The 24,910-nt window shown below is 40.6% G+C and overlaps 1 protein-coding gene across 1 annotated transcript; it reads right to left on the minus strand.

The window, feature by feature from the left end:
- Positions 1–5,843: 5,843 nt before the first annotated feature.
- On the minus strand, positions 5,844–15,736 carry LOC129816896 (insulin-induced gene 2 protein-like). Its single transcript, XM_055871867.1, has 7 exons — positions 15,465–15,736; positions 9,732–10,010; positions 9,534–9,627; positions 8,810–8,934; positions 8,259–8,425; positions 7,205–7,304; positions 5,844–7,080 (listed from the first exon to the last, which is right to left on the minus strand). Exons 2-7 carry the CDS (start codon positions 9,903–9,905, stop codon positions 7,039–7,041), a joined length of 702 nt encoding a protein of 233 aa, XP_055727842.1. The 5' UTR covers positions 9,906–10,010; positions 15,465–15,736; the 3' UTR covers positions 5,844–7,038.
- Positions 15,737–24,910: the final 9,174 nt, after the last annotated feature.

Here is a 24,910-nt window from a genome sequence, read left to right on the forward strand (position 1 = left end):
CTGGTGTAACTCGGGCAGTTGTTGCTGCCATCCTGTATCTGTCCCGCAGGTGTGATATTCGGATGTACCGATCCTGTGCAGGTGTTACACGTGGTCTGCCACTGCGAGGACGATCAGCTGTCCATCCTGTCTCCCTGTAGCGCTGTCTTAGGTGTCTCACAGTATGGACATTGCAATTTATTGCTCTGGCCACATCTGCAGTCCTCATGCCTCCTTGCAGCATGCCTAAGGCACATTCACGCAGATGAGCAGGGACCCTGGGCATCTTTCTATTGGTGTTTTTCAGAGTCAGTAGAAAGGCCTCTTTAGTGTCCTAAGTTTTCATAACTGTGACCTTAATTGCCTACCGTCTGTAAGCTGTTAGTGTTCCACAGGTGCATGTTCATTCATTGTTTATGGTTCATTGAACAAGCATGGGAAACAGTGTTGAAACCCTTTACAATGAAGATCTGTGAAGTTATTTGGATTTTTACGAATTATCTTTGAAAGACAGACAGGGTCCTGAAAAAGGGATGTTTCTTTTTTTGCTGAGTTTACATGTACACTTTTAGAAAAAAAGGTGCTATCTAGTAATGGAAAAATGTTTCTTCAGCTGTCCCCATAGGATAATCCTTTAAAGAACCATTTTTGTTTCCAGGTGGAACACTTTTGGGTTCCATGTAGAACCCTTTCCACTGAGGGTTCTACATGGAACCCAAAAGTGTTTGACTTGGAACCAAAAAAGGTTTCTACCTGGAACCAAAAAGGGTTCTCCTATGGTGACAGCCACAGAACCCCTTTGGAACCCTTTTTTAAAGGGTTTAGGCTACTGATAGTAGGCTAAACCTAAGACAGTTAACGATGCCAATCCATGATGAAAAGGCTGTGCTAATTACTAACCAAAGAAAATTCAAAGATGGAATGAAAGCAACAACATTTTGTCATGATGAAGTTAGAAATGGAAAACTATCTACAGGGTAAACAAAGTGTCTGGGGTGTGATTTTTTAAAAATGGTGTTGTAATTCTAGTTTGTCATGTGTGGTTGCAATATCCCTTCTCATGTGGACCTATTGGGCTTGAAGACTAGTTTTGTAACCACTACCCTGCATGCTACCCATGTCTTTCCTACAATGGAGAGCTTTATTTTCCCTTGAAATGTAGTTTGTATCTTTCCTGAGGGAGATGTTGTATCACCAAGGGGACCATGACAGTGCTTTGAATCTTCTGAAAATTCTGTTTGACCCCGTGGCAGAATCACTGTAGAGTCTGTGTAAGTGCAGGAAATCACTGTATGATGACAATGCCATATGTGATTAGACATAAACTCACTGTCTCTGAGCTACAGAATACAGCCTTTGTCCTCAGACAGTAACATTATTGACTGTTATAATGGTGGTATGCCTCCCTTGAAAAGGGGATTTTAGTAAAGTATTTATATAATTATAAATGATAATCATTAGTGTTAGTGTGAATGTTTTGATAGTGAATTTCCCAGAGTATGATTGGTTTCCCATCTTAAATTCTTTCAATAAAAACATACATTTGCATAATTATTTATATTCTGTGTGTGTATGTGTGTACATATGTGCATGTGTGAACCAAGCGTGGCTGGACAGCCACTTCCCCCCAAACTGTTAACCTTGGTCTTGATCTTAGTCAAAGTATCCCTGCCTTTTGGCTTCTAGCAACTGTGTTTCCATGGAGACTCAGCGATTCACATCCAGCACAATACACAGACCCTCATGTGTGACGCCGATATTGTTTCTCTCACACAAAGTGCTCACTTTGATGTGCGGTCCTCTTTGCTCAGTGTCCGTCTCAAAACCAACTGGGCTCTCCATACTATGCTGAGACCCAGCTATCACCATGTTTTGTGAATGGGACCTTACCTTAATAAAGATAATTCATTCGATATTAAGGGCTGATTCTCTGTGAAATGTTAGGGTGGATTTAAAAAACACACCAAAGTGCTACCCAACTTTGTTCATCATCTATGTTGATTTGTGTTGGGCAAACACATTCAAAGACCTCTGATTTGTTTCAGCTATAGGGGTGGAGTAGCTAGGGCCCCCTTTTCCCTACAGCGTTCCAGATGCTACCCGGTTGCCATGACAACATGGTGCCACATACAGGAAAGCCTTTGATTGACAGACATGCTCCCTGCCAACGGCAGTTAGCGGCCACAAAACAATACAGGGAGGAAGTCAGCCATTAGTCTGGTTGCAAGTCTTTAACCTCTCCTTAATCTCTCCAGGGATGCAATGTTTAGATCTAGCTATGCCTGTGTGTGTGTGTGTGTGTGTGTGTGTGTGTGTGTGTGTGTGTGTCATGAGCAACACATTTTGGTAAGCTATATTACATGACAGCAGCCAATTCACCAGAGTGGATGTGTAATTTATTGATAATAATGATGACAGTGAGGGGAAAGAGAGGGAGGAGGGGGAGGATGACTTAAGATATTTCAATCCACATCATTGGAAAATGTATGCTTTCAATATATGTTATATTATTTTATATATTTACAGAAAAATATTTGAAAAAGTGGAACAGGGTAGTATGATTTTCATCTAAGCTCATTTTTTTTGTGTAGCCCTGAACAAATGTGACATTTTAAATAAATGAAATTACCATTCTATACATAGGCCTATATACATCTATAATAAAAAACTAGATCTACAGGGAAACAATACACACACGAACTTGACCACAGAGCAATTGAGTATGATACAGATCAAGGTGTAATAATCCTGTAGTTTTGTGCCCCCTTCTGGTCATTCAGGTCCCATTCACAAACATGGTGATAGCAAAATGAATCACTATAATACTAATGGAAGACCATAACATGTATCAATATATGTGGAATATTGTAAGACAACCACACTTGTATCATCCCAACAATGTGTTAATTTTGTGCTCAGATATTTTTGCAGTTGACTTAAAAGCCCTTGTATCCATAGCATAATGAAATCAAAACAATTAGTTGCATTCAGAACTAAACATCAACCTATAATGTCCCACTTGACAAGGCCAGTTTTCATAATTTCACTCCCTTGGTTCAAGGCCTCCTATGAGTCTTTCTTTCACTGCCTTTTGTGTCACCTTGAAGAGAAGCTGACTAAGCTAAGCCATTAAATTCCATAGCTGTAAATATGATACGCCACAAAACTCCATTATTACCTGTGCTGTCTTTGCTACAGAGCTGGTAGGTAGATGGGAAGAGTGGATCGAGACACTGGTGAAATAGTGATTGTGATTGATGGCTTCCCATTAGATAGTGTGTTATCGCTGCAGGTGGAGAGAACCATCCAGCCACTGGGTTATAACACAACACATTACCTGCCACAGTCTCCAGCAGCCTCAGATGTTTAAATAAAATATAGACCCTATCATGAGATCCTCGTTCCCTGCTCCAGGCACTCTGACTAGCTGATTTCACGTCAGCCTTGATTTTCACAACATTCCCACCCAACAAACACATCTAGTATTCATATTATTCTAGCTAGAGTTTCAGTTCCCTGCAGGAGCTCTCAGCAATGTACTGTAGGTCTCTGTTCAATCATCTCAGTCGTGGATAATATCTGGTGTAGCCTAGCAATTGTCAATTTTTATTTATTTTCTTCCTGGTGCTCCCGGTCAAAGTGATAGACTGTGACTGGTGCACGGTGTCCTGCATTACCTCAACAAATAATCTGGCCCTCGATGGCAGACCTTGACCACAGAGAAATCAATATCTCACCATTAAAATCTATCAGAGTTAGGGCAGCAGCTGTCAGAGGTTCCACTATCACACGGCCACAACATTAAAATCTTACACTGGCCGTACATGAGTAATCAATATACAGTGGTTCACAGATCATTTGTGGTCACTTTCGCAGCCGTGATGGATGTCTGTGGAGCCCGTGATTCATGTGACACCGTTTAACAGGATTCTGCTCCGATTTAGATGGTCATTCCTCAGAGACATACAGGCGACGTGGCAGTGGAGCCCACACACTTTCACTGAGACATTATGGATTTTGTGCCCTGCCATCTGTGAAAACACCTCAGTGTGCAAGGTTAAATCTTGTCCTACAGTTTTCAAGTGATGAGCAAATGCAACAACCATAGTAAACAGCAGTCTTGCTTTGAGGGGTGTTGGACACAACTGTACCATACTGGATCAGTGTAATATGGTACTACTGGGTTCAATACCAACTACACTGGTGTCAGAAGTGGGAATAGCTAATATGTGGGTAACACAAGGTGAACGTTCCAAAGGAACGTGTTATGACAACAGCTCTCTACTACTCACTATCCACTACCATGCTAAGCCTGTTGAATGGTTGGAAAAAGAGCCATCTTACTTTTTCCTTGGAGTGTATCGGATTGCTCTCAAACTTGCCTCCTGACCCTCAGTCTCTGAGAGGAGATAATTACTTGTCAGGAATAGATAGATATTAATGAATTCATTAGCAGGAAGGAGTTTAGCTTTCACAGCACCACTTTCTGCTATGACACATCACGCCTATTGTTTTAGCTAGTAAGCCTTGAACAATAACATTCACACAGTAAATTGCCCCATACAGGACCGTAAAACCCAAGAAAAAAAATATCCATAAATGCTGGAATTTAGCAACCATGCAAACGAAGGATTCTTAACTCCAAATTATTCCTTTTGTATGTCTATATAAGCCTGTTATTGTGGGAGGCTGGTGAAGACGGGAGACATCCATCCACATTAGCAGAATACACCAGTTAGATTGGATAGCCTTGCTATAGCAGGCACTGTATATTTGGACTGCAGCACTGGTACAGTATTTTCACGTCAATACACATTTATCTAACCATGTAGAATAGCCTAAGCATCATGATCAAGTGTTTCTGTTAGAGGTGAAAACATCCCAGTTCAACCAGTTAAACCCTCCACTTCCTGAAGAGATGCATTAAATAAAACCTGTTCCATCATATTTATAGAAACATTCACCATAGCTTTAACGCTGACATGCTAGGACATTCAAGTTAGTTATTGTAATATTGATCGCGTTCTTAGTCATTGGCAGGTTGTTCGCATATTATCATATCCAGTCAAATTAATCTTTTACAAAAACACTGCAGACACTTATTTCTAAAAACATTGAGCTTCCTTTAAATCAACCCTTCGTGTTAAATATTGAATGTTAAGGTTTTCCAAAATCATTATAAAAAAAAAAAACTATTCTTGCCACAATTTCGAGATACAGGAAGCCATCCCTTATTTATTGCTGTCTATATCCAATAAGATTTGGAAACAAGAAGTGAGGTTCCTCAACTCTAATTCAAGTACAACTGCATACAGGAACGTAACACTCTATTATATCCTTATAGTATATCCGTTTAATTAATCAAATGTTCTATTTTTTCAAAGCAGAAGTCAGTTCAATTATTGTCTGTGTGCTCAATGCGCAGTTTCTCTAGAGATAAATCAGATCTAGCCCAAAATGTGCGATGTAGTAGGGAGTTGTAGTTTCCAACAGGCCAATATTTTACATAGTTTAATGCAGAAAACTTGGTAATTAACTATAATGACCCATTCCACACCTACTTGTCAGGTTTGTGTGTTTATTTTACCCCCGCTATGCTATGTTACTGTGGGGCAGACACGGAGGGAGAATGGCGATTGAGAGGGATAGATAGCAGTTGTTTCGGGAGGTATCTTTTCCTTAAAATACATGAGCTAAGTGACTGATAGTTGGTATTCAACAGTCATAAAAGTATGCCTTATTTACTTTGATGAACTACAAAAATTGTGATTTTGTTGTTAGACATCAGCTCTATACAGATGAGATGATGCTTGGAATGAAATAAAAGTCATCAAATAAAACAAATGCAATATACACAACTAACATATTATTGTAAAGTAATGTGGATTTCTTTTAATATGCAGTAATGGGCAGCCATCAAGGGACATTTATTATTTTATTCTGTGTTACAGCATTCAACCAATAACGCATTTAACATTTAAAAATAATCATCAAACCCGAAAACTTGGATTTTTTTTTTTTTTAACAATCAAACCAAACTTAATAAGTACTAATAGCTTATCAGCAGTACCTCTGACCCAAGAACCCACTGCTGATGTGGATACTTGTGTGCACCTGCTGGATGGACAATGAAATGGGAAGCCTGGTCTCTGACTTGAAATGATCAGGGTTTAGGTCAATTCGGTTTTCAATTCAGGAAGTAAAATTTGCCCATAAACTTCTATGAGCATTTTTTACATTTTTTTTTAACAAAAGAACCATTTTAATTTTAATTGAACATTGAATGGAACCAAAATGGTCAGGTGTAGAAAAGCAGGGGCAGGTAAGGCTGTTTGAAATACCAACTGGACCCTGTATGCCAGTTGCCTTGATATCCCACTAGGATGTCACAAATAAGTACAACAATAAACACCCCTTCTCATGTGTGCCAGCAAATAGACATTATCCACATGTAACAAATTTAAAAAACTACTATATGTATGTATATAATTGTACATTTTAAAAGCATGAAATAAATGTATCTACACATATATTGGCTATATAGATTCTACTAATGTATCAAGGATATAAGGAATGGATGAATAAAGAAAATAATTCAGATAATCCTGTGTGTAAGTCTGTTTGGCACGATGGAGCCAAAGGTTTCACACCACTGGTGCTGAGGTGCCCTGAACAGCAGCAGAGCGACACTAATATTGGTGCCTGTTGAGTTGCAATCACAGATTGCGTTGTAGATTGGGCCTACCTACCACACACATCGGCAATTCTTGTTATTCCTCTCATTAGGCCAGCCATTGAATGCTTATAATAAAGCTAGCTGTTGTCCGTCCACCTAGGCCCTAAAGAGGCACAAAGGAATCAACCAATCGAAACAGTCTTGTCCTACAGCACTCAGCAAAACAGTAGCACATAATTGTGCATGACTGCTCCGCCTCCGCCAAGATTGTCCAATCCCCATCGATGCTGCATACAGACGTCCTTTTACATCCCCCTTTTGGCTTTTTGTTGCAATTTTTATTAAATATTTTGAGCAACAGTTTGATATAACCAGAAGTTATTTTAGTCTTGATGAGTCTTTCCTGACATACGTTTGCATTCATACTGGAAAAAAGAACAGGGATAATGTAATGTGCCAGTTGAATAGTCAGAGTAAAAAGCTTTGGTTTGAATGAATATATACAACCTATGACAAACTTCTTAATTCAGCATAAAAAAAGATCCTCACCAGGGCTAGCTGCCGTCCTATGTTCCCCATGGTTATCACACCAGCGAAGAAGATGCAAGGCAACCAGGAGCGAATGTACAGAAAATCTGGAGAGGTATACCTGAAACAAAACAATAGAACAACTATTAAAACATAGTACAATCCCAAAATGAGCATGAAAATCAACAGAAATATCTCCTTCCTGTCTCTTGAAAAACAAAAACATGAATTGCAATTTTGTCTCTAAAGAAAGATTATTCCATTTAAAATGCAGTGTATACCATGCTTTGATTGTAATGGAGGAAACAAAATGCTCCCAATGTTTAAGTAGGCCTACTCCCTCTGATCAATGTTCTTGAAAATTAACACACACACACACATTTAAAGCTTCAGGCATTTAAAATAAAAAAACGATTCGCTCTATGGATACAAAGAGCATTTCAACCTGTCCAACAATATTATGAATTTAACAGAAGACAATAGCTCAGCCAGGTGTAAGTTCATGTAATACAGCTATTAGATTTAGCTTACTTAAACATGAACAAGCTGCTACTACTAGACTTGGGATCATTTTCTTAACTCTTTAGACTTGTGAAATAAAACAGTAGCTAAATTGAATGGATGTCCTAGTCTGATTAAAATCATTGTGGGAAGTTAGCTAGTTAAATCACAAGGCATTCAGCCATTGCATTGTAAACATTCATTTGGATAGCTAGCTAGTTACTTCTGTACAAAATGGTGTTGTTGCTGTTATCCAAAGAAACATCTCGGGAATGTGTTTGTTGTTGAATTCTGTTTTCCTTAAAAATTGTTTCTCTGAGCTGGCACGCAGTGGATGTTTAAGAGACAGACAAGGCTACATAACATCAGCTGCCACAGACCGCAGTATCCGTGCGGAATAGGGCCCGTGCAGAAACAAGTGCGATTAAAAAGAGAAATGGAGATCCGATTAACTGCGTCAAACTTTTTTACGGCATAAAAAAATGTAACGCGTTATTAATTAAAGTTAACAGCCATTATTATAATATATGTATGTCCTGTAAATTGTATTCTAAGGTATTGTAGTAGTACTCACTGAAAGACTCCGTTGTAGACCAGGAGCTGAGTGGACAGAGTGGCCAGCAGGGCGATGACCACCCCCAGGCCAAAACCAGAGCGAGATCGGTCAAACGTCCACCACAGGCCGATGGACAGGGCCGCCAGTGTCAGGGACAGCTGCACGTTGTTCGCAAAGTCCACTTTCTGAGAGGGCCTGGGTTAAGGACAGCTGAGCTTGTAGTAGGATAGTCCACACAGGAACTATGGTTTCTACTTAAGAGTAAGGCGCTTTCTTGTAAACAGAATATCACGTTTAAAACCCCACATTTTTAGCTTGGTAATCTTATTGTTTTACACATCCTTTGTGTTTATGCACTTTATTCATCCCCTTTATTGCTTCATTTGATTTTACTTTAATTTTATTGTAAAGTGTGTTGCAATTATAAATACACTTAAAGTTTTATTTGAATGTGGAAGTGTCATGGGATACTTTTGCCCCATGGTTATCAGGTTTTTACGCACATCTTGTATTATGGTATGCACATCAATTCAGTGCGTGTCAGACAGGCAGGTAGGCCTAGAGGATACAGCACTGGCATGGTTGATGCCTACGAACACGGCAACACAGCGCATCACACTGGACCACTCCCGCTTGAACTTGTGGGGCTCGCCGAGCCTACTGTCAATGCACGGATACAACAGACCGATCATTGCTGGGAGAGAGCGGTAGATGGAGAGAGAGGAAGGGGATTGCAGGGTGAGATGGAGCAGAAATAGGGAGAGAATCAGAGATCAACAATCAACTTTATTGCTACAGCAGCAATCCGTGCCGTACATTCCTGTTAGTATTGTTGTGGAGAGAAAGGCTGCCATGCCAGCCCATCACATAGCATCAAAGCTATTCTGACGACAAAAGAAACAAAAAACACTTCAGGTTGGCCCCCTTTGAAAGTTATAGGTTCAATAATACACAAGAACTGTACAGACAAGTAACTATGTACAGTAAACATGAAGTGCTGCTCTGGTCTTGACTAGTCAATAAAACCCAATAGCTACAGCATGATGCAAACAGCCCAGTGTGCAGTAACAGCGGAAACCTCCAACTCCCCCAGGCTGAGCATTGGAGCACGGGAGTCTCAGTCTCAGGGGGAAACGGGCCTGGGGCTGTTGTGCCCTTCCACTGGTCCACTAGGGAACAGCAGCTACATCTAATCTCTGTGCTGCAGACCCAGGGGACAACAATTTAATTATTATAGAAGTCAAGTCTGGCGGGCAAAAACCTGTGTGTGTGTGTGTGTTGTGTTCGCCCTACCCGAGGCGGTTCCACAGCAGGGCGGCACCCACCAGGCTGATGAGAAGATGCTACTGATGACATCAGGGGGGAACAGAGTGACGTTCCTCTGTACCTGCAGCAAGAGAAAACAATCAGGAGCTACTTTAGTACTCTGTCACCTTCAATGTTTTCTTGCTCAAGAGATGTATCATTAAAATAAAAACAAACATGGTCCACCTGCAGCAGATTGAGCACCAAAGCCAAGAACACTCCTATAGAGAACAGCATAAACCCGCGGATCCCCAGATTGGTGTTTCTGTTTGTGATCACCGCGATGTACGGTCCTCTGGAAGGAGTAGTCTGACCGGACCCGGGCGGCTGCTGGTCGCTGACCACTGTAGAGTCGGCCATGGCTGCCAGGGCCGGGGCAACCGTGGAAGCCAGGACAGGAGGAAAAAAAGGAAACGCTAACTTTATCCGCAAGTGATCGTACTGTCCACTGACATCACCAACACCCTGAAACACAAGAACATATTTATGTATTCAAGTATGGCTACATGATCCAACAACCAACCACAGACAGCCCAGAGGTGTGGACTGTGAAATCTGTGGGCAGGAACAGCGCAGATACAAAGTTTGGTAACAGAATGACGGTTTGTGCTGTTTATACCATCATTCTGTCACCAAACGTTGCATCTACACTGTTCAAATGTGTCTTTGTGAGAAAAATAATTACAAATTAAAAGTCGTCCTTGTGCATAGAGTTCTATGGTTAGTTGTCCCCCAATAAGAAATTGGGGAGGGCACTGTGCATCCGTCTCCATCCAGTCTTACGTTAGTCACACGCAATCTCATAACACTGGCACGATGACGACAAAACTTGGGTGAATGATGCATCTTGCCATAGAGATCAGGCAATTACAAAATTACACTAATTGGCCAGATGGTGGCACTATAATACGTTTTAAAATGCTACTTTTGAAAGGTTATGCCCATCACCCTGATTGACCTAAGTCATGAAATTCAATACATAGGTCCCTCTCACAATGAACAAATTTGCCCCCGGGACCCCTCCATGACAGACTTTCACCATTTTGAATTGAGAAAAAACACACTTAATAACGCTACTCTTCTGGCACCGAATGACCAATCAGCACAAACCTTGATTGTTGTATCTAGGTACAAAAGTCTTAATGCAATTTTTTCTAGACAAGTACCTAAAACAGCTTCTATTAAGCAATAAACATTCACATGGGGGTGTGGTCTGGCACATAAATGCATATAAAGCAGTGAAGGATATTCATATTGTAACACCCTTTGGTAGACTCAACATATGCAAGAACATTCTTATCGACCACCCGGTGACGCTCTAACGGACATGTGCATCTCTCTTGATCTGTTTGACTCAGAGCGCTGAAACGTGGCACACACGCTAAGGGATATGAGTGTATTTAATCCACTCGGTATCAGACACCACTGCCCCGATTTTGACTAAACTTGGGTAAATGATGCGTCTTGTCATAAAGAGCTGGAATTGACAAAATGACATTGATTGTCCCAAGGGTGCCTTCAGAAGTATTCACACCTCTTGACTTTTCCACATTTTGTTGTGTTACAGCCTGAATATAAAATGTATTAAATGGAAAATTGGTCACTGGCCTACATAATACCCCATTATGTCAAAGTGGAATTATGTTTTTAGAAATGTTTACAAACTCATTAAAAATGAAAAACGTACATGTCTTGAGTCCATAAGTAGCAACCCCTTTGTTATGACAAGCGTAAATAAGTTCAGGAGTAAAAATGTGCATAACAAGTCACAGAAGTTGCATGGACTCACTGTGTGCAATAAGTGTTCAGCATGATTTTTGAAAGGCTACCATCTCTGTACCCCACACATACAGAAAATTGTAAGGCTCCGCAGCGGAGCAGTGAATTTCAAACACTTATTCAACCACAAAGACCAGGGAGATTTTCCAATGCCTCAGAAAGAAGGGCACCTGCTGGTAGATGGCCAAAAAAAAAGAAGAAAAAAGCTGACATTTAATTTTCCTTTGTGCATGGTGAAGTTATTAATTACACTGGATGGTGCATCAATACACCCAGTCACAACAAAGATACAGGTGTCCTTCCTAACTCGGTTGCCGGAGAGGAAGGCAACTGCTCAGGGATTTCACCACAAGGCCAATGGTGACTTTAAAACAGTTAGAGTTTAATGGCAGTGATAGGAGAAAACAGAGGATGGATCAACACTGAGTACGTTTACATGTGCAGGAATAATTAAATATAGTCATGTAAACTCCTTATCTTTAAATCGGCGTAAGGTCAAAATCAAAGTAAGCATATGCCGATTTAAACACCTGGATTCTGAGCAACCTTTCAAATTATTAGGACATGTAAACACCTTAAAAATCAGCATTCCAGCTGTGTATTTGATCTGCAAATGTGCCAGCACTGGTAGCACAAACCTCCCTCTTTAGCGAGACTGAAGTGAGTTCGGAACAACTGAATGTATGCATCTTAGAAATAGTTTTCGCATACAAAGGTTATATGTCCGAACTCAGAAACAAATATACTTTCCAAAAATAACATGGTCTCTGTGGTAGAACGTTTATTTTTTTGGAGCGATTTTCTGCATTTATGAAAGCGCCATCAAGCAGCTGGATTACAGATGTGTTCATATAAAAACAGGATTATTAGGAAAATGATTCTTTGTGCAAAAATCTGACTATCCATAATAAATCACATTGTGCATACAAAAAATGTGGGAAAGAAATTAACTTTATGTCCTGAATACAAAAAGTTGTGTTTGGGGCAAATCCAGAAACACATCACTGAGTACTACTCGTCATAATTTCAAGCATAGTGGTGGCTGCATCATGTTATGGATGTGCTTGTCATTGGCAAGAACTAGGGAGTTTTGTTTAGGATAAAAATAAACAGAATAGAGCTAAGCACAGGCAAAATCCTAGAGGAAACCCTGGTTGAGTCTGCTTTCCATCAGACACTGGGAGGCAAATTCACCTTTCAGCAGGACAATAACCTAAAACACAAGGCCAAATATACACTGGAGTTGCTTACCAAGACATTGAATGTTCCTGAGTGGCCTAGTTACAGTTTGGACTTAAACTGTCTTGAAAATCTCTGTCAAGACTTGAAAATGGCTGATTATCAATGATCAACAACCAACTTGACAGAGCTTGAAGAATTTTTTTAATAATGTGCAAATAATGTACAATCCAGGTGTGCAAAACTCTTAGAGGCTTACCCCAAAAGACTCAACTGTAATCACTGGCTAAGGTGATTCTAACATGCATTGGCTCAAAGGTGTGAATACGTATGTAAATTCGATATTTTTGGTTTTCATTTTCAATACATCTAAAACATGTTTTCATTTTGTCATTATGGGGTATTGTGTGTAGATTGGTGAAAGAAAAACATTCAGGCTGTAACACAAAATGTGGAATAAGTGAAGAGGTATGAATACTTTTAGTCACACGTGATCTCAGACACCACTAGCCCGATTTTGACGAAACCTGGGTGAATTATGCATCTTGCCATAGAGATATGTAATAAAAAAAATTACACTGATTAATTGCTTTTTCAAATTATTTTTTTTAATATATCATACAACCAGCTGTCATAAGACACAAAAATTACTTCCCATGCAGTCACAAGCTGCATTATTCCTGGGGGACAATATGTTTAATGTTGCCTTGTTTAAAATGTGTAAGTCATTGGTTTTTGTTTGACAAACATTTTAAAGTGAAGAATCTGAGTCTCAGCATCCCTCTAACTGTGGAATTTCCCCTGGCTAGCTAGTCAATTGAGCCCCACAGTGGAGGAATCGTAATACCCGTAAAATCTAGCAGTCAAAACAGAGAAATGTTTCCAATCGTTTTTTCCACCATTCATTTTTAGAAACACTTAAAATAAAATAAGGCCTGTATTTCGTGTAGGTTTACCCTGGCGTGATGTTTTGATAACCATGTAAATCTCTCTGGAAACCGTGACTTTAAAATCAACATATTTCCGCTTTATTTACTCTCAGATTTGAAAATGCTATTAGCGTCAAAGTAGACATCATGCAAGACTACAAATCCCTGTAAGCTCCAGCATGTCATCTCTCACAGACAGCTTTGCTAACAAGTATTGTGTCAATTTAAAACTTGCACAAGACAGTTTACAGAAATGTAATTTTAAAAGAAACGCACCACATTTGGCTAACAGATAGTTAATCCAGAGATTCTTACCATTGCCTCAATTTGGCAGTCTCATCCAGATCATTATGGCATTTGTAGTTATGATAGCCACATTGGCAGCTAATTAGCATTTCATTTTTGGGGGGTAAATACAGACAAATTTATTGATAAAAGTCACTTTGTCCTAGAGATTTACAGGGTTATCAAAACTTCACGCCAAGGTAAACCTACATAGAACACAGCCCTTATTAAGTGTTAACATTTTTGGGGGGAGAAAATGTATGGTGGAAAAAATGACTGGAACCATTTCCCTGTTTGACCGCTAGGTTTTATGGGTATTATGACTCAATGTGGTAATCTATGTTAATGCCTTAACTAGAGTATTCATATTCTACAGTTAATTTCTTTATAGTCTCAAGAAGAGGAAAATCTAATTACATTGGTCACATGCACAGAATACGACAGGTATAGACAGTAATTTGGCTTTACATACACCAAACCACACACACACTACATGGCCACTGGTATGTGTGGACACTCCTTCAAATGAGTGAATTCTTCTATTTCAGCCACACCAGTTGCTGACAGGTGTATAAAATTGAGCACACAGCCATGCAATCTCCATAGACAAACATCGGCAGCAGAATGGCCCGTACTGAAGAGCTCAGTGACTTAACGTGGCACCGTCATAGGATGCCACCTTTCCAACAAGTCAGTTCATACAATTTCAGCCCTGTTACAGCTGCCCTGGTCAACTAAGTGCTGTTATTGCCGAGAGCTTAAGCGTGTAGTGTGTAAAAAGTATCTGTCCTCGGGTGCAACACTCACTACTGAGTTCCAGCAAAATAACTGTTTGTCTGGAGCGTCATGAAATTTCCATGGTTGAGCAGCCGCACACAAGCATCGGCTGGAGTGGTGTAAAGCTCGCTGCCATTGGGCTCTGGAGCAGTGGAAACGCGTTCTCTGGAGTGATTAATCATGCTTCACCATCTGGCAGTCCGACAGGTGAATCTGGGTTGACATCAACCCCATCGAGTACATGAAATGGGACGACGACTGCGAGCCAGGCCTAATTGCCCAACATCAGTGCCCGACCTCACTAATTCTCGTGGCTGAATGAAAGCAAGTCCCAGTAGCAATGTTCCAACATCTAGTGAAAGCCTTCCCAGAAGAGTGGCGGCTGATATAGTAGCAAAGGGGGACCAACTCCATATCAACGCTCATGATTTTGTATTGAGACGTTCGACGAGCAGGTGTCCACATACACTACATGGCCAAAAGTATGTTTAGCCTCAAATGATTGCACACGTTTGCCATATTGCTCACTACTTTAAGACCTAGCTAGCTACCTACCTACATGCATGTATAAACGTTTCATCTACGAACTGAGAGCTGATAACAGTAACGTGTGTCAGTATTTGCAGAGCAACGTAACGTTAGTAACTTTGTTAGCTCGTTGTGATGACCGTAGCTATCTAACGTTAGCTACTATAATGCTAGAAGATAGCCAGCCAACTACTGTAGTTAGCTGGCATTATACTTTTCAAAACACAATGTTGGATACAAGCAATTATTAGCTTACTATATCATGTAAGATTACATAAACGATTTTGTTACTTAGTCATTTGTACATAGTTGACTGACGATAATCACATTTTGTTGATAAGCATAGCTAGCTGACTAGTTAGCTAGCCAGCAAGCTTCGTAAGTCAGCTGATGTGACCGATATCCACAAGCTATTTGCCTTTAATTAAATAATAAATCTTACCTTCAACGTTTAACAAGTATATTTTCTAAAATTGTAAAGTACACATTCCACGTTATGCTTTTATGTAGTTAGCAGGAGTTTGAGCTAGCTTCGAAATTAACCTTCTCGCTAACTTCCGAATAACCGGCTTGGCACTGGCTAGGTGCCAAACCAATCAGCTCCTAAAACCAGAGATACTTTCAAGGAGATGAGAAACGTAATTGAAATCATAATAACATCAACTGTGTGCGTTGCCCGTGCTTCATCAATGGGCCACACAATGCATTCTGGGCTATTCTGGCACAAGGAGAGCTGTTCTCTTCAAAGGTTGAATGGGAGTCAATTGGGTACAAGCTCAAAACCCCAACAAAAAGTACAAGATTACAAATATTTTCCAAGATATGAGACAATTAACTTGTTTTCTGTAATATTTGATAGCTTTATAGAATCGTTTTATTACGTACCTTTGAGGAAAATAGTCAGATTTCCCTGACTTTGAGAAGGCACTGCGTGACGACATGCTTAGCAACCTGGTGACGTAAAATGACAATGTCAACGCGATTGGTCGACAGTTTGCTGGGTGCGGCGTTGAACGTTCCCCAGTCATTGCTCAATGAGATATCCATCTCCTTTCTCTAATATCTCTGCACGTGTACCATGACGTGTCCTCATGTACACATTGACCAACCGACACGTTGTTCTTAAACAATGTTCAGCGCACAGGAGGTTGGTGGCACCTTAATTGGGGAGAACGGACTCGTGATCATGATTGGAGCGGAATAGGTGGAATCGTTCCATTTGCTCCGTTTCAGCCATTAGATTATGAGCTGTCCTCCCCTCAGCAGCCTTCAGTGGTTGAAGTACTTAAGTATTACTTGAAAGTATTTTTTACTTAATTAAGTAGCTGTTGGGGGTATCTGTACTTTACTTTTACTAAACTACAGTCCTAAAGAAAATGTACTGACACCCAAAAGTACTCATTACATTTAGCAGGACAGAAATGTTTTCAAATTCACATGCTTATCAAGAGAACAACCCTGGTCATCGCTACTGCCTCTGATCTGCTTTGTTTGGAAATTATGTCTGAGTGTTGGCCCCTGGCTATTGATAAATAAAAACTAGACAATTATGCCGCTTGGTTTGCTTACCATAATGCATTTGAAATTATTTATACTTTTACTTTGATATATTTTAGCAATTACATTTACATTTGATACTTAAGTATATTTAAAACCAAATACTTTTAGAATTTTACTCAAGTAGTATTTTACTGGGTGACTAACTTTTACCCGAGTCATTTTCTATTAAGTTATCTTTACTTTTACTAAAATATGACAATTGGGTACTTTTTTCACCACTGAAAATGTTCATAATCAAGCGGGAATGTGTAAATTCATCTTCTTCTTTGGTATTATGGCAAACAAATATTATAGGTGCATGTATTATCTGTGTATCAGCTTATTATTCTGTAGGATGAATTCAGTACAATTTGTGAGAAAAAACAAACATATTTTAACTCTTCTGCAGTAAAATCTCGTACACCCAATATCTTCTCTGTAGATACCACCACAACATCTATCCTCAGTGATTTACAATCCATTCCATGCGGTACAATTTTTCCACCGATACTACACAATCCTTTGTCTCATGTCCTCCTGCACACTTCTCACATCTCGGAACCTCCCTCCTACACACTGCTAGCACATGACCATAAGCTTGCCACCTAAAACACCTTAATGGATTCAGGACAAAAAGCTCGCACAGGATAACTGACACATCCTAACTTGACTTGATCTGGTAAAGACTGCATCAAAACCCAGTAGTACAGACAGTGTCTTCTCTGTTTGCCATGCTCTCCACCACGTTTGTGTCGCACGAAACAGCAGACGTCACAGACCTCGGAAATCTTCAATTTCAGTTGATCCTCCTCAACACTTAATGCAACTCCAGTTATCACTCCTTTCAATAGAACCCTGCTCTAGAGAGGAAAGCAAGTCACAGTTCTTGTCCCCAGTTGCGTGGTGTGGTAAGCACGCTCCCTCTGGTTGTCAGAAACGCAAAAAATCACCAAGATTCCACTTAGTTTCACTTTCACCGACCCAACATTTCCCAACCTCTTCTCCACCCAACATGACACCACATATGGATCTGCCAGAAGGCAAGGATCCATTCGCTCCAAAAATCTCACTCCCACTGGGCCAGAATCATCTTTGTCATCACCAGGACGAGGCTCAAACTTTGCGGTGTTTACCACACCTGCCACCGTAGTTAATTCATCCTCACTCTCGTCACATTCATTTTCCTTCTGTAGCTGTTCCTAAGTTCTGTGTGATCCACCTCTCCATATTCACTGAAAGCATGTTTCACTTTTTTCCTGTCCGCCATATTCTCCATTATCAGATATTCCAGAAGGCTTGTGCATTCCCACATTCCATTTTTACTTATAATATGTTCCACTTTTCTTCTTTTTTTCCTGTCCACCATCTTATCCACACCTCATAAGGTGGAAATGACCAGTTGTGAAGTCGTAAATACCAGTTACATGCACATGCTTTGAACTTGTTGAGAAACGCCGATTGGCTAATGGCCAACAAGCTCCGTCGTCAACCATAAACTAAAAGTACAGCTATCATGTTTGTTATTAAATTACAGTGTTCAAAAACCATATTAATATAACGCTTTAAAAAACATTTAACTGCCGAAAATGCTGTTATCGAGGTCATTTCCTGAGTAGGTGACGTCAGAGGTCAGCATGTGATGCTAGTGGGAACTAGTAAACTCATAAATGTCCAACTTGTGATTAACTACAACCAGTTAGCAAGTCAAACATTTCCCAGTTTCCTAGTTCTGACTAGCGCGTGAATGCGGCATTAGAGAAATTGGAGCTCAAGGATGATAAACGAGTTTCCCACTAGTAGCTCATTACCAGTTGGAGTGGTGTTCAAGTGGATTTTTCCCAGTCTTATCTGGTAAATACCACCTTCCCACTTCGTTTTGAATACAGGGAAAGTCCAAAATCTGCCCAGGTAGAATAAAAGCAAAGCCTGTCTTTGATATATCACATTATAAAATACACAAAAGTGGTTTAAATTAAAATACATACAGTACCAGTCAAAAGTGTGGACACACCTACCCATTCAAGGATATTTCTTTATATTTTACTATAATAGTTCAGCTATGAAAACTATGAAATAACACATATGGAATCATGTAGTAACCAAAAAAGTGTTTAAGATTTTAGATTTCTTAGATTTTAGAGAATAATATATATTTCAGATTCTTCAAAGTAGCCACCCATTGCCTTGATGACAGCTTTGCACACTCTTGGCATTCTCTCAATCAGCTTCACGAAGAATGCTTTACCAACAGTCTTGAAGGAGTTCCCACATATGCTGAGCACTTGTTGGCTGCTTTTCCTTCACTCTGCCATCCAACTCATCCCAAACCATCTTAATTGGGTTGAGGTCAGGTGATTGTGGAGGCCAAGTCATCTGATGCAGCACTACATCACTCTCCTTTGTGAAATAGCCGTTACACAGCATGGAGGTGTGTTTTGGAACATTTTCCTGTAAAAAAATTTTTTTACAGTCCCACTAAGCGCAAACCAGATGGGATGGCGTATCACTGCAGAAGGCTGGGGTAGCCATTCTGGTTAAGAGTTCCAGCAAAACACCCCCACACCATCACCCCTCCTCATGGAGGGAACCACACATGCAGAGATCATCCGTTCACCTACTCTGTGTCTCACAAATACACAGCGGTTGGAACCAAAAATCTCTAATTTAGACTCATCAGACCAAAGGACAGATTTCCACCGGTCTAATGTCCATTACTCTTGTTTCTTGGTCCAAGCAAGTCTCTTTTTCTTATTGATGTCCTTAAGTTGTGGTTTCTTTGCAGTAATTCGACCATGAAGGCCTGATTCATGCAGTATCCTCTGAACAGTTGATGTTGAGATGTGTCTGTTACTTGAACTCTATGAAGCATTTATATTGGCTGCAATCTGAGGTGCAGTTAACTCTAATGAACTTATCCTCTGTAGTGGAGGAATCTCTGGGTTTTCCTTTCCTGTGGCGATCCTCATGAGAGCCAATTTAATTATAGCGCTTGATGAAACTTTCAAAGTTCTCAACATTTTCCTAATTGACTGACCTTCATGTCTTAAAGTAATGATGGACTTCTCTTTGCTTATTTGAGCTGTTCTTGCCATAATATGGACTTGGTCTTCTACCAAATAGGGCAATCTTCTGTATACTACCGCTACCTTATCACAACATAACTGATTGGCTCCAACGCATTAAGAAGGAAATAAATTCCACATATTAACTTTTAACAAGGCACTCCGGTTAATTGAAATGCATTCCAGGTGACTACCTCATGAAGCTGGTTGAGAGAATGCCAAGAGTGTGCAAAGCTGTCATCAAGGCAAAGGGTTGCTACTTTGAAGAATCTCAAATGTAAAATATATATTATTTTGTTGAAAACTTTTTTGGTGTTAAACACATTTAGAAAATAGCAAAAATAAAGAAAAACCCTGGAATGAGTAGGTGTGTCCGAACACAACAAAAGTTCCAACCACCGTGTGGTGGTGCTTTGCTGGTGACACTGTCTGTGATTTATTTAGAATTCAAGGCACACTTACCCAGCATGGCTACCACAGCATTCTGCAGCGTTACGCCATCCCATCTGGTTTGAGCTTAGTGGGACTATCATTTGTTTTTCAACAGGACAATGACCCAAAACACACCTACAGGCTGTGTAAAGGCTATTTGACCAAGGAGGGTGATGGAGTGCTGCATCAGTTGACCTGGGCCCCACAATCACCCGACCTCAACCCAATTGAGATGGTTTGGGATGAGTTGGACCGCAGAGTGAAGGAAAAGCAGCCAACAAGTGCTCAGTATATGTGGGAACTCCTTCAAGACTGTTGGAAAAGCATTCCTCATGAAGCTGGTTGAGAGAATGCCAAGAGTGTGCAAAACTGTCATCAAGGCAATGGATGGCTACATTGAAGAATCTAACATCTAAAATCTATTTTGATTTGTTTAACACTTTTATTGTTACTACATGATTCCTATGTATTATTTAATAGTTTTGATGTCTTCACTATTATTCTACAACGTAGAAAATAGTCAAAATAAAGAAGAAGTAGGTGGGTCCAAACTTTTGACTGGTACTGTCATTCAATTTATATATCATAGCAGTGTTGATTAAATAATGTATTTAATATAGATCACATCTGACTTGTCATTAGGGACTATTTACATGGTTGGTCTATCCATTGCATAAAATTCATTGCATGAAATTCAGAATTGTACTATTAAACATAACAATAAATCATAATAAACTGAGTGAGTGTGGATGGTCTGTGAGACTTTGAGAAGGCATCATGTGAGGTATATAATCCTTTAAACCCCAGCATGAGCACTAAGCCATGAATACTGAATACCAAATTCAAGTGTAAATGTGAATGGGGATTAACTATGATCCACTTCACACTGTGACTGCCTCACCTCCATAGCATAAGCCTATTAGATCACGTGCTGGAGTATATCGAATGTGTTGAGTGAACAGTGATAAGAAACTTGAGAGGAGATGTCGTGCAGCCATCGTGAATGAAAGATGACAGGGGAAAGAAGGGGATCATGTTACTGATTGAGTATGCAGTGAGGAGCAGGACAGGGATATTTGTCTGTTATACTTTTGGGGGACACAACAGCCTTTAGACTTATTTGACACAGAGATAGTTGAAAGGATTTCAATTTTTTCTCACATACAGTAGGAAAAGCTGTCACTAAACTACTTTCCAGCACACCAGTGTAAACACTTTCAACATCCACAGTATATTTTTCCACTGGATGGCTAGGATGTAAAATCACATAGAGTAGAAGAAGAGCACATGTGGTTAATTCATTTAGAACTGTTATCATCTTGGGTTTTCTGGATTCAACTGGGTGACTCTACAAGTCCCATCCACTTCAGCAGTACCAACAATCCCCAGGGAGATATCCTTAACCCTAATAATCAGAGTTATAGAGGGAGCCTGCTAGGTACAGGCAGGATGCAGAGGGGGTTTCAATTAGTTGTCCATGGCTATTTGGAGGCCCCGTGATGCTGAGAGAAAATGGCTGGGGACCCAATTCATCATCCTGACTGGCTTAATGTTAAGGACATTTTCATTACCAGTCCCGTGTGTCCCAGTCAGACACAACCATGGTATAAATGTGACTGATGGGCCTCCCGGGTGGCGCAGTGGTCTAGGGCACTGCATCGCAGTGCTAACTGTGCCACCAGAGTCTCTGGGTTCGCGCCCAGGCTCTGTCGCAGCCGGCCGCGACCGGGAGGTCCGTGGGGCGACGCACAATTGGCATAGCGTAGTCCGGGTTAGGGAGGGTTTGGCCGGTAGGGATATCCTTGTCTCATCGCGCTCCAGCGACTCCTGTGGCGGGCCGGGCGCAGTGCACGCCAACCAAGGGGGCCAGGTACACGGTGTTTCCTCCGACACATTGGTGCGGCTGGCTTCCGAGTTGGAGGCGCGCTGTGTTAAGAAGCAGTACAGCTGGTGGGGTTGTGCTTCGGAGGACGCATGGCTTTCGACCTTCGTCTCTCCCGTGCCCGTACGGGAGTTGTAGCGATGAGACAAGGTAGTAATTACTAGTGATTGGATACCACGAAAATTGGGGAGAAAATGGGATAAAAATGTATTAAAAATAAAAAAATAAAAAAATAAATGTGACTGATGGGGAAGGTGCAGGGCGGGGTCGGCTGTCGCCTCTCTTCAAAGTCACCCCCTATTGGCCCGTTACAGATCTCAGCTCAGACATAATAGGCCCCCTGACCTTTCTGTTGTTTCTAATTAACCCCTAACCCCCTCCCTCCCTGACTCGCCCACCAATCCCCAGACAGGGATAATAGATGCGTTTTGCAGTGCCACCGTAACTCTCAGCCTCTCAGAGGTGTTATTTAATACTGAAAACCACTGAGGGCAACAAAGTAAAATGGCTGAGTATATGTGTTTCACTGGGGCTGCCTGACCAATAAATACATGTAACATATTTTATGCCGTTGCGTGTGGGGGACGATGGTGGTGGTCTTCAATCATTTGAAACATAATATTAGTAAAGTTGTTGTCTAGGTGCCATAGAGAATTGAGAATATTATCAAACATAAACTAAATTAATGAAACGCCTTATTTGAAATTACACCTATGCACATCTGTGCCAAGAAAAGTCTGTGTTTTTGAAAACATGTTTGCATGTTCCAGCATGTCCCCAGGTCCCCAGGGCTCACAGAGTGGATCAGGAATAACCCATAAGGGCTTGACATATTGTCTCTCTCTGTGCCTGACTGACATTCTGTGAGTCTCCATGAACATCTGTACTATGTTGTGTTCAGAAGACAAGCCAGGAATGAATAGAGAAACGTGCAAGTACCTCCCTCAGAAAGTTTATTGACATTTACAGCAACAATGAAATACCAACCATCACATTTGTGGTATTGCCTAATGAACCAGAGTAATAATGGAATGTAAAATTCTCCAAAGTTGCATGATTAGACATTCCGTGAGGTTTTTAAGAAGCAAGGTATGCAGGCACACAGGGACACACAGTGCCTTCTATCATTCTAAATAAATGAGAAAGAAACACAGGATGGGAAAGAATATATATTGAAACTTTAGAAACAGAGGGTAGTTATTTGTGGTTCTAAGTCTACTAATTCATCATTGTCGAGGAAAATTATTGCGACTATAGGCAAAATGCTAATGTCATTTAGCTGGCAACACAGAAGCACCAACACCAGCATGTGTGTGGCATCTTGAATGATAGTGACAAAGCATTCCGTATCCCTTGTGAGCAAGTCTGTGGAACGCTGATTACAGATTGGCCAGTGTGTCCTCACCCCTATCAGGACCAGGATTCTAATGCTAATCACTGTTGGCTCCCATTGAAATATAATGTTTTCCATGTAGCTTTAAAGCACGGAAATAAAATGGAATACACCAGTTACACTATTGTACAGAGCTCTGTGTGTTTTGTCATTTTTATCCCTACTGCATTTTGTATCACTTACTCACTGCCAATTTAAACCAATTGCACCATCTACTGGCCCCATAATAGAACTAGCCTGTTTTTGTGATGAACCAGTCACTGGCCAGACCTTTCAAGTTGAATGTATATGCTCAGATTCTAACAGGAGGAAAGTTAAGAGAATATATGAGGAGTGCTATATGATGATGTTTATTCACGTCTATAGTATATTTACCAGTCATCATACAGGTATCATCAGTTCACTCTCAATTTGAAATGCCCTACATGGGATTCATCATCAATTACAAACTGTGAGACATTCCATAAATATCAGACAGCAGACACTTTATTTTCATTCAGGAGAAACATGTCGGAGCCGAGCCCAGTGATGCTCAGCTGCACATCTAATATAGGTTAATTGAAAGGAGGGAGATTCAGTGCATCTGTTCTCATTGGCTGGCTGTGTGCAGCTCCTCTGTAGCACAAAATGTCTGTATTAATCAGCAGCCATCTCTTAAACAGCGGCCATGGCTATCAGTGAGGTGAGTCCATTGCTATTCAGGACCGAACAGATGATAAATCATTTGTACATAATTAGTGCTCAGCAAGGTTACAACTGACACAGATTTTCATCTTAATTAGGTGGGAGATTTGTTCCATTAATTTAATTTGGTGCGCATGAGCGGGTTAGTGCCTAACTAAGTTAATCTTACACCTGTCAGTGTGGGCGAAAAGAGGGCCTTGGATGACGGGTAAACGAAAATTCTTCTTCTATGAACTGGCTTGTTTCATATGTATGCCACCATTGTGAATGTCGTCTGTTTTCAGTACTGTTTCACAGTAAGCCATAATAGTCTAATCACCCTAAGAAAAACATGTAGCCTATTTTGTTATTCTGTTATAAGTAACTTGCGACATGGCTCCAATTTATAAGAAAAACCTTTGGCCCAAAACCCTGTTTTGAGATGGCTGCAGTCCGTACACCTCGTCAAGTGATGTACTGTTGTAAGCGTCTTATGTTTGAGTGAGAGACACTGCCTGTAATGGTCTCAGCCGGGTGGGCATGGGTAAGTCCAAGGACTTGGTTTCTTTTCATTGTTGAGGAGGCAGGGGAGTAGAGTGTATGAAGCTGTAGTAATTACCTGACAGAAGCAGTTCAATAAATAGAGAGAGAGAGAGAGAGAGAGAGAGAGAGAGAGAGAGAGAGAGAGAGAGAGAGAGAGAGAGAGAGAGAGAGAGAGAGAGAGAGAGAGAGAGAGAGAGAGAGACTGATTTAGGAACTGTGGGTCTCTAATGGAATCCTCCACCTGGGCGCTTAACCTGACAACTGTTACCTGAACTGATGCATAGACCATTATGGGAGCCTCCAATTTAATAGAGTGTCCATCATGTGAAATACAGAGATGTCGGGTGCCAAAGGACTCACACCTATTTGAAGGT

The sequence above is a fragment of the Salvelinus fontinalis genome, chromosome 19, assembly GCF_029448725.1.
Source record: "Salvelinus fontinalis isolate EN_2023a chromosome 19, ASM2944872v1, whole genome shotgun sequence".
Taxonomy (NCBI): domain Eukaryota; kingdom Metazoa; phylum Chordata; class Actinopteri; order Salmoniformes; family Salmonidae; genus Salvelinus; species Salvelinus fontinalis.

Coding starts and splice junctions, on each gene's coding strand:
- LOC129816896 (XM_055871867.1), bottom strand. CDS start 9,905: ATGGCCGACTCTACAGTGGTCAGCGACCAGCAGCCGCCCGGGTCCGGT. Junction 8,426..8,809: donor GCATCAACCATGCCAGTGCT/GTATCCTCTAGG, acceptor AGGCCCTCTCAG/AAAGTGGACTTTGCGAACAA. Junction 7,305..8,258: donor GTCTACAACGGAGTCTTTCA/GTGAGTACTACT, acceptor GTTTTGTTTCAG/GTATACCTCTCCAGATTTTC.